This window comes from Miniopterus natalensis, chromosome 3 (genome assembly GCF_054644295.1).
Source record: "Miniopterus natalensis isolate mMinNat1 chromosome 3, mMinNat1.hap1, whole genome shotgun sequence".
Taxonomy (NCBI): Eukaryota; Metazoa; Chordata; class Mammalia; order Chiroptera; family Miniopteridae; genus Miniopterus; species Miniopterus natalensis.
The window spans coordinates 93,920,785-93,931,388 of NC_142083.1; the positions used below are offsets into that span (position 1 = coordinate 93,920,785).

The 10,604-nt window shown below is 40.5% G+C and overlaps 2 protein-coding genes across 2 annotated transcripts in view; one reads left to right on the forward strand and one right to left on the reverse strand.

Annotated features, from left to right (window-relative positions):
- MEIOB (meiosis specific with OB-fold) overlaps positions 1–5,205 on the forward strand; it is a 30,466-nt gene extending 25,261 nt beyond the window's left edge. Inside the window, exons 12-14 of the mRNA XM_016208066.2 lie at positions 973–1,156; positions 1,847–1,933; positions 4,838–5,205. Of these exons, the coding sequence (XP_016063552.2) occupies positions 973–1,156; positions 1,847–1,933; positions 4,838–4,948 (382 nt within the window). The 3' untranslated portion in view covers positions 4,949–5,205. The remainder of the gene's footprint in view (positions 1–972; positions 1,157–1,846; positions 1,934–4,837) is intronic.
- Positions 5,206–8,837: 3,632 nt separating this feature from the next.
- On the reverse strand, positions 8,838–10,587 carry FAHD1 (FAH domain containing oxaloacetate decarboxylase 1). Its single transcript, XM_016208065.2, has one exon. The coding sequence runs from the start codon at positions 10,456–10,458 to the stop codon at positions 9,793–9,795; it is 666 nt and encodes a 221-aa protein (XP_016063551.2). The 5' UTR covers positions 10,459–10,587; the 3' UTR covers positions 8,838–9,792.
- Positions 10,588–10,604: the final 17 nt, after the last annotated feature.

Below are 10,604 nucleotides of genomic sequence, written 5' to 3' on the forward strand. Positions count from 1 at the left end.
AACCTTGGTGTATGGGGAGGATGCTCTAACCAACTGAGCTACCAGGCCAGGGCAGTTGATCAATGGGTTTTTAAAACATTTTATGATTTGGTATTAAAGTTTAAAAAACGAATGTAGAGGCTACTGTGTAAGGCAGGTATTCACTTTTTGAAAAATATTTTTCACAAATTTAAATAATTTTTGTCTCATTTTCCTACATCTTTAGTATTGATATGTGAAGAAAAGCATCTAAAATTTACTTTAAAAGTGATCTGTGGCTAGATAAGAAACTACTATCTTCAGATCACTCTTTCTTCTTCAGAAATGTGAATCAGTCCTTTCCAAATTGGCTAAAGTAGGACCTGCTTCAAAAATATGAAATAGCATGTAATTGCCAATTAAAGAGAGGCAAATGTGTCACTAGCAGCACTAACAGCATTGAAGGTGTGAACCTGCCCAACCCTAGGGCTTTTCTGTAGGTGTGAAGAAGACATAATACAATACCATCAAGTGAGCGTCTGTGGAACCTAGGCTTTTTAGGCGCAAAACGCGATTCCTGCCCTTAGAGCACCGAACCAGTGAGATAAGATGGACATACCTGCAATAACAAGAAATAGGGTGTGACAAGATACAGTGAGTGCTGAAGGACAAATTCTGCAGCTGTGCAGAGAAGGGAAGGGGTGAAGGCTGGGGGCAGGAAAGGAAGGCCCTAGGAGGGAAGTGAGCCTGGGCAGCATCCAGCACTGGAAGGTAGGGAGCCGGGCAGTGAGCTTACTATCCCAGTTTCAGATGAATCACAAATACTGAAAATGAGACTGAGAACACGTGTTGTATTCTTTCTTGTAATTTTGTATGTCTGTCTTGAATCCTGCGCAGTGCTGAGCATTCTGAAATTACTCTGATTTAGACTTCTAAGTGATAATTCTTCTGCTAGAAAGCAGATTTGTCACTTAGGGCCTTCACATTTTATCATTGTCCTTTGTTTCTTTTCAGTTCAGGCTGTGGTTACATTGTAAATGAAGCATCCAGCATTTGTACAACTTGCAACAAAGATTCTTCGAAGTTTAAATCTGTTTTTCTCAGCTTCGATATGCTAATTGATGTTACGGATCACACAGGTACCCTCCATTCCTGTAATCTCACAGGAAGTGTTGCTGAGGAGACTTTGGGCTGCACGGTAAATACAAAAAGGAAACCATGTTTAGAAATATTTCCAAATTAGATTCTCTTCCTCCAAAATATAGGTTGTTTTGGTGGACATTTGATAGAAATGAATTTATTAATAAAAAAGTCTGTGAAAAAAATCAACCTTGATTTAAACATACATTGCTTTCTTTAATGAACAAATAATTACATGTTGTATGTTGAAATTATAGCTAATATTAGGAATAACGACAGAGGCCCTGGACCATAGTGGAAAATAAACAAGACATTTATATAGTCAAGTAACAATGGGTAAAACAACACTTTGAAGGTGGCTGCTCTTCCAGAAGGAGGGATCAGCAGTATTTCACATATGCAGCTGTATAAAGTCAGCCACGAGTGTTCTCCATCTGCCGCTATAGGACAGCAGCAGCCTCTTAGAGGTTTTAGATTGTGCACTTGATGATAAGCACTTGTTTTTTTATCGTTAAAACCAGCTCCTAAAGTTAACCATTAAACCTCAGTTCCAAGTGATTTCCAATTTGTCAAGGGGGACTTTTCAGTACCAAGCCAACGATTAGCTTCACAGATTCAGATTAGAGCAGGTCTCTGGTCTTATCTCCTCCATCAAGAAAATTGAGCTGTAATTACTGTGAATAAAATTCCACTTCTAGGAGCAAATACTTTGGAAATATTTGTTTGATTTTTTTTTTTTTTAAACCAGGTAAATGAGTTTCTGGCAATGACGGATGAACAGAAAACAGCATTAAAGTGGCAGTTTCTTTTGGAAAGAAGCAAAATTTATTTAAAAGTTAGTATATTTTACAGTACTATGTTATTCTATAAATTCAAGCCAAAAAAAATCCTAGAGTGTGACCTAATAAATTAGGAAATTTATTATTTTAATAATACCCAGACCTAGCTGGTTTGGCTCAATGGTAAGAGCATTGGCCCGAGGACTGAAGGGTCCTGGGTTCAATTCCCACCAAGGGCACATACCTTGGTTCCCCGGCTCTGGTTGGGGCGAGTGCGGGAGGAAACCAATCAATGTGTCTCTCTCACATCGATGTTTCTCTCTCTCTCTCCCTCTTCCACTCTCTCTGGAAAGCAATGGAAAAAATATCCTCAGGTGAGGATTAAAAAAAAAAATTATGCCCAATTCCCAGATGTGCGGAAAGATTTGGCTACTGTAGAAACAATGGAAGTAACTGGTGTTTTTTTTTCACATAGCATAAAGTAATTACAAATGGCACCAAACAAATAGGTGAACAACAAAAAATATCCAGTAATGTTAACTCCAAGACTAGGCACCTGGCTTTAGAGTCAAGCTGGGTCTCCCCCACCCCTGCAACCCACATGGCAATCTCCTACCACAGTGAGCAGGATACAATGGCATATAGTTAAATACTTAGATGCTGGGGTGAGACAGGCTCAGGTAAGAATCCCAATTCCACCGTTCTTCAGCCTGTGTGATCCTGGGGAGGTTAATTAACTTCTCTAAGCCTCTAAAATTCTGTGATCCTACAACTCTGATCAGACTCCCACAGCACTAGCAACACTATGGCGTTGGAGGATCATAGAATCTTAGTGTTAAAGGTGTAAAAAGGGGAGTGAGACAAACTCCCCTTGTTTTGCAAATGAGGAAAATGGGACCAAAAAATGTTGCCACTAGCCCCAAGTCACAGGTGAGAGAGGGCTACTGCGTACCTTATTCCTCTCCTCCCTTTGTTCTCAAATGTTTTCTCCTTTACATTCTTAACAGTTTTGAAGTTCTTGTTTAAATGAGTTATATTGTTTGCATTTACTGTATTAGAAGTTAACATTGAGAAAAATTTAAAACATACTTATGAGTATGCATTTCATTAGCTGTAGTGATATCATCTCATGTCACGTAGTCTCAAGAAAACTGTAGTGTGTTCTGGTAAAAGAATGAGAATAAAAGAGGCAAGTAGCATCTTAGTATCATTAGGAAAATAGTTGTGATCTCATGGATACACTGACAGAGTCTTTGAGAATACTGCATCACTCCATCTCAGGCTCATAAGTGGGTTTTTCCATTTTCCAGTGTCTCCCTTCCCTTCTGGCCTCAACTATATCTGAATAGGTTTCAGACATGGAGTCACCATGGTTTCACCGATATTTCTAGGACCTTGGTTCAAGGATTCTTCATTACTAGCTGAAGGGGGAAGTTACAGTAGTACACTGTACCTCTTCCACCTTAGACATAACTACTGTCTATTCCCAAATCAGAATATATTCAGATCCTGACCAACTTTATTTTTCCTCCAGACCACTTGCTAATGAGCTTGATCAATTTAAATATATGGCAACTTATTTATAGTTTTACTAACTTGACTCATATATAACAAATTGCTCTCAAGTAAAGGGACATTGTACCTTTCCAAGTAATATGTTAAAAAGATTTTTAAGTCAGGTTTAACAAAAATTTTAAGCAGATATAAATGATTATATCACAAAATGTATTAAAGATCATGAGAATCAAATACAGTTTCAATTGTTATAAATCAGTTAAAATAGAACATTTAATTTTAAAAGTAAGAACTTAACTTGCTCTGCTAATATAATAAAAACAAAGTATTCTATGTAGATTGGACACTTTATATTTTTATCATATTTCAGTTAAAAACAACGACTACTTAAAATGTTTCTCTTGGAGGGATTTCAAAGTGAGGCGTTCATTTTAATGTTTCAAATCACATGGTGATATTAGACTTAAAATAGTCTTGTAAGCCTGATACTAGTGTTAAAGAATCTTTCCCAAAAGGGTAAAACCATGACTCTCATACAAAAATAAAATAAACACATGTCAAAGATTTAATTTAATTCATTAATTAATAAAGGAACCAAGAAGGTGTTTTTTAAAAAATGAGTTCAAAGTAGAATTGGAAGAATAGACACATGGGCAGACAATCAGGAATGCTGAAATGAGTTGGTTTACAGATGCAAAACTGGCCTCTTCCCCATTACAGAATCAGTTGCATCTTCACCCAGACAGAATTCACTTGGATTTCCTTGAGCAACAGCCTCTGTATCACTATCAGTTTTTTACTACCTACAGCCAATGCAATGAAAGGCGCAGACCATTGTGGACTCACATGAAGGTGCGCTGGCCAACACCAGACCACGGAGGAGCATTCCCCTGAAAGATGCCCACTTATCTTTACTGCACATTTCAAAGTCTTCCACGGTGTTTCCTGACATTATTACATTTTTTCCTATTACTCTTTGAAATTAAAATAGCTAGAGTGTCCTTTCACTCTATATTAAATAAAATGTTGGTGAAAGTGCTTGGTTAATTGTAAAAATTAAGACATTATTAATAAACGTCATCATCATATTCCTGTAGTCTAACAGATTATGTTACTACTCCAGGCTAAAGTCTATTACAACTGGGAGTTAAAACACACTTTAAGCCCCTTTTTCCTACATATTGGATTTGAAATCCCGACTTGCCTACCAGGGAGAAATATTATGAAAAAATAACATGGATTTTTACAAAAGCCAGATCTGTAATTTCTCTACTGAACTCTGCCTGAGATTTGAACTCTTTTCGTCTTAGAACTTTGACATGTTAACATCTGTAAGCAAAACTCACTGCAGTTCGCTACTGCATTCTCTGCTCTGGTCATTGGTTTTCTGCTTTATACACATGGTGATTTTTAAAACTAACTCTCTCTCTCTTTTCTTCCTACAGTTTTTTTTATCAGACAGAGCAAGGGGTGGATTGAGGATGAGTGTGCTCTCATGTAAGCTTGCAGATCCTGTTGAGGCAAGTAGGAACTTGTCTGGACAAGGAAATATTTAAACCAGATATCACTGTAAACTCTGGAAAAGAATATGAGTTTTAACTTCCCTTAAAGTGAGAAATGAATTTGAAAATTATGGATGAAATTGTATTTTATCCAAATGTGGTAAAAATGTTTCTATAAGTTGTTATGTTTCCTCCTGGAGCTGGTTTGGGGCTACATCTCAAATATCTATCTCACCTGAACTCAATTCTTAGACCATTTCTACCGCCTTTGCCCTCTCTCTTCCCAAGTTGGAAAATGTTTGCATGAATAATAAACAAATTTAATCTTTCTCACAGATTGATTTCTTCAGCCCCTTCCCTCTTTGTCTTATTTCCCCAAGAAAGATCAGAACCTCTAAAAACAATTTACCTAGAGCTTGGCAATGGCTGGCTGCTTTCCTGGAGCTGAAAGAGTCCAGACGAGAGGCCCTCTCAGGGCCAGGTGGGAACAGCAGAAATCCGTGGGCAGTGTTGTACAACGGCTTTAAACACCATAGAGCTTTGCAAATCCCTTGCCTTCTCTAATGATACATTGGAGCTACCCAGTGCTTGTGAAGGCTTGCTGACTCAGGGTTGTCATTTATGAGTCTAAATCAACTGGGAGGAGACCGACTTCCCAAGTTCTATGAGCTATGCCAGGCCTTGGGAACTTGGAGGGTGGGAGGGCTGCTTGGAGAGAAGGACAACAGTCTCCCTTCTACTCCAGTCATCCTTGCAGGAGCCCCAAAGCACCCTCCTCAGCTCCACACCATTCTGAGTTACTTGCTTCAGTGCACAGGCCCACCAACACAGTCAGCGCTGATTCACAGTCGGGGAGGTTTGGTCAACATTTTTGGGTCTGGCACTGCAGAAGGCTACACTTCACCCACCATGGGAGTGAACACAAAAGGAAAAAGTATATGAAACTTTTTTATAAGGCTGGTGTTGGGAGATAAACTTACCTTGTCAGTAACGTTTTCTCTGGCTTTTACCATAGGCAGCCATGGAGGAGGGAATATGTCCAAACTGTGGTAATAAGCAGGGTAATGAAGGATTTGACCTAGTTGTGCAAACAGCAAGAGTGCCCAATGAGCTTTCTTTCTTTCTCCCTTGGGGTGGGAAATGGGTGTGTTAAGCAAGGCGAATGGGGAGGGTGGACAGGGAAGGAAGGAGGGAAAGTGGTGGAGGGTCGAGGACGATGTCCTGCCCATGCAAACGTGTGTGTGTGTGTGTGTGTGTGTGTGTGTGTGTGTGTGTGTGGTCGGGGAGGAGAGAGAAGCGAAGACACCCACTGGCAGCCACAGTCACATCCTTTGTTAGTTAAGCAAGAGTGAGTGTTCAAGGGCACAGGAGATGAGGAAGGACAACTGGTCCAGATGGTGTGTCAGGAGCTGCTGTGCCAGACCTCCTGGTGCACTGGCCTCTCGTAGCAGGTCCCAATGTACTGATGCTTAGGCCAAGGGCACTAGAACCAACTGTCTGGGCTCCTACAGTCCATGGGCCTCAGCTGCTCTGGCTCTTTCACCACTGACTTTAACTGCCTAATACATGTCTTAACATGGGCATTCTTAAAGTAGCTGGGTGCATATGCAGTAACCAGTGATCCCCAGCAACAGAACCCTAGAGCCTCTGACTGACCTCCTCACTGCTACCTTGGTGACTTCGCAGTGTGACATTTAACTAGTGAAAGATCCCATTCCTGCTGCTGGAGGGGCACCCAACTGCTTATTTCCTCTGATGACATAGGAATCTACAGGGTTAGGTGTCAGGCCACACTGAATCACAGATGTTGATTTGAAGTTTAACTTACACATTTATGAAATGAAGGATACAAGTTGGTTTATATCTAAAATTTGCTTGTAGATTAGCCAGAATGCAGGTACTCAAAAAAGTGAAAGAAGCACCCACCCCATCAACACAAAATCTACAGCTCCCTGTCTGGGATCTCCATTTCCCTGCTGTTCTCTGGGAGCTGTTTTTCCTGGTCCTAGTGTATTTTTATATACAAGTTCTACATCATTTTATAAAAATAGTTTGGTGATGATGTAATGTTTCCTAATCTTCTATTAGTGGTTCATTTCAATATTATTTTCCTTCCCTAATTCAGCTTTGGTGAGTTTTTTTATTCAATACGCTGCACGTGGCAGAAACATGATATATATTTGTCCATTTATTACTCATCTTGAGGAACCCTGGGGTTGTTTTTGCTTTTAAATATTTTTATTATAAAATATTATTCATTGTAGAAAAATTAGAAAATACTAGCTAACAAATAAAAAGGAAAGCCCATAATCTCCCATCTCATTTTTTAACTGACAGGTAATAAATGCTTTTCTTGTATGTATGATTTTTTGTTGTTTTATTGTGATAAAATATACATCACATATAATTTAACCGTTTTAAACTATTTTTAAGTGTACAATTGAGTGGCGGCACATTCACAATGTTGTGCAACCATCACCACTACCCATTTCCAGAACTTTTTCATCATTCCAAATTGAAACTCTGTACCTATTATATAATAACTCCCCGTTTCCACTCCCCCAGTCCCTGCCAACCTCTAATCTGCTTCGTCTCTATGAGGGTACATGACTGAAGAGTCAGCCAATAAAAGTGATTATGAAAATCTATATTCACTAATCTGGAAAGATGTTCTTGGTATATTAAGTGAATGCAGAATACTCATTTTTTATAAAAGCCCACTGAGCATTTTTTAAAAGTCCAGAAGAACAGATAGGAAGCCATATATTCTGTATGGACTAATATGTTATGGAATAATTTTAAGTGTGGTAATGGTATTGTGGCTATATAGAAGAATGTCCTCATTCTTAGAAAATGCATGCTGAAAGGGTAGAGTGTTTCTGCAACCCACTTCCAATTTTCCTATGTATGTATGTGTGTGTGTGCATATATATATATATATATATATATATATATAATTTTTACAAAAGGGTCTGGGATACACAAAAGGTACACAAAGCATATGTACTAGACTGCTACTCTGACCAGAATACTCAGAATACTTCTACTTGTTAATGCAAAAAGTCAAACCACAAAACAGTTCTCTTGACAGCACAGTTGTTTGAAAGAAACAAGTATTTCATTGCAAGCAAAAGTACACACACACACACAAACACACACACACACATATACACTCTAGTGAAGGGTATATGGAGTTTCTTGTATTAGTCTTTCAACTTTTTAGGAGGTTTAAAATTCAAAATAAAAAGTTGGGGGAAAATGTACCTTCTAGGTGCTAGGATTACTCTGTTTACCAACACCAGGATTTGTGGGAGATGGTGAGTCTTTCAGTTTTTGATCCCTGCAGCCAAGGACTTTGTGTGCTACACCTGCAAATGCTGTTGTCAGCTGTTTGTGACAAAGCTTGTGAACCACTGTGATGAACACTGACCTCAGGAACACTGTACACACTCTGGGTGCTGGCTTGTGCCACCCAAGGGAGCTATATGTGAACAGTGCTCCTGCGTCATATCTTTAGCTGGCTTTCAAGTCTGTCAGTTTGGAAGACTTGGCTCAGCTGAAACTTGTATTTGCTGACTGGACCAATACACTTTCAATCTGAGCACACCCTTGATTCAGCTCTCCTTATGGGAACCTAGCCAAAAGAAATAACAAGGGTGCTGATTCTACTAGCAAATAATTAGAAACAATCTCGATGGCCAAAAATGAAGGACTGACTTCAGAATCTTACGCAGTCACTGAAAATAGTACTGCAGAAATGTGCAGACTAACACGGATAGTCATGACATATGGTGAAAAAACTAGGTTATAGAATTGTGTGGTATGAGCAAAATAATGGTACAAGTTACATCTAGATTTGGAAGAATTAGTATGTATTTTTTCTCCACAATTTGGCAAAAAGGTATCAAAATTTTAGAAGGCAAACCATTTATTTATTTATTTTTTAAAAATACACTTTTATTGATTTCATAGGACAGGAGAGGGAGGGAGCAGGTTAAAGCACAAGTAGCACTCCTAGGCAACTCGACTTCCCTGAAGCCTTATTTCTAGTCAGGAAGTAGAGATGCTGATGAACTCTGTTAATAAAGCACAGTGCTCACCAGGCCAAAGGTCAGTGTGACCAAGGTCTGAAGCTCCTTAATAAGGAGGTATCCCTCCTAGCCACTATTAGGAGAAGGAAATACACTTTTAGGCCACACAAAAATCAGCATATTTATTTGGAAATGAGAGTTTCAAAATTATCTCTTAAACTCAGAATCTATGAGCCAGGGTACAAACGAGTGAGGTCGTCATTCATTGTTAACTTATTAAATAAAATTTTAAATTAACTGGTTATATGGAGTAGTGTTTTTCCACATTTCATAAGAATCATTTGGAGTGCTGGAGGTTAATTCTGCTAATTAATACAGTGGGCCTGGTATGGGCCAGTCATTTGGAAATCCTTTTTTATAAATACCTCCAGATGACTGTCATGATTAAAGAAATGTGGGAAACACTGATTTGAAACATACTTTTCAACTTCCTTTGCAGATTTTACTTATTGAACTACAGATCCCAGAATGGCTCACTGAAAAGTCTTATCCAGTCCAGTTTTAGGAAAGGAAAGTAAGTCTTCTGAACATTTCATGCCTTGTTGGAGGCATCACAAATACTTTATTCTGTTTGTTTCCTAGAAGACAGACAGGCATTCTTTTCTCCTTTCCGTTTCCGACCCAGCTCTTCCAGATCATGTTTTTTCATGGAGTTCCCATCTTCATGAGTTGAGGCATAGCAATCCAATCAAATCATCTTTAAAAGTTGGTTTCTTATTAAAGGACTGTCACTTTTAATAACCTTTGCTTGCTTCAGTCCAGCTCCCTTCTCTTCTGAAACTTAGTAAGTTCGGAGGCTTTGTAGACTCAATCATCTGGCCTTTCCACCTTAAATCTCATGCTGACAACTCCGTGTATACCAGCTTGGATCTCATCGTTTACTTTAACAGGGCCAACACCCTTTGGAGTCCCGGTCAAAATAATATCTCCTTCTTCCAAGGCCATTATCTTAGAAACGTAGCTGATGATGTAGGGGATGGTAAAGATCATGGAAGATGTCTCACCTTCCTGCCTGAGTTCCCCATTGACCTTGAGCCAGAGCTTCAGGTTGTGAGGGTCAGGGACCTTCTCTTTGGGCAGGAACGCGCTGACCGGGCAGGAGGTTGTGAAGCTCTTGGCCAGAGTCCAGGGCAGCCCCTTCTTTTTGCACTCGTCCTGCACGTCCCTGGCGGTCATGTCCAGGCAGAGAGCATAGCCGGCCACGTAGTCCATGGCCTCCGCCTCCGGGACGGCACGGCCGCGCTTGCCCATCACCACGCCCAGCTCGAGCTCGTGGTGCAGGTTGCGGCTGTAGGTGGGCATGAGGATGGGCGAGCCCTCGGGGGCATAAGCGGTGGACGGCTTCAAGAAGAGCACCGGCTCGCTCGGTACCGCGCTCTGCATCTCCTTGGCGTGGTCCGCGTAGTTCCTGCCCACGCACACGATGTTCTTCCCCCACTCCCAGAAGCGGGACAGCGGCCTTGAGGCCGCCATGGCTCCTGCCAAAGCCCCTAGAGTTACTAGGATTCAGTCGCGGGCCCGGCCCCTGACGCCTACAGCTACCGCGAGAGGACGAACTATCTCGGAGCGCCGGCCGGTGCGCGACCTGCCGCTCTGCTCCGTCCTCCGCCGGGTGCGCC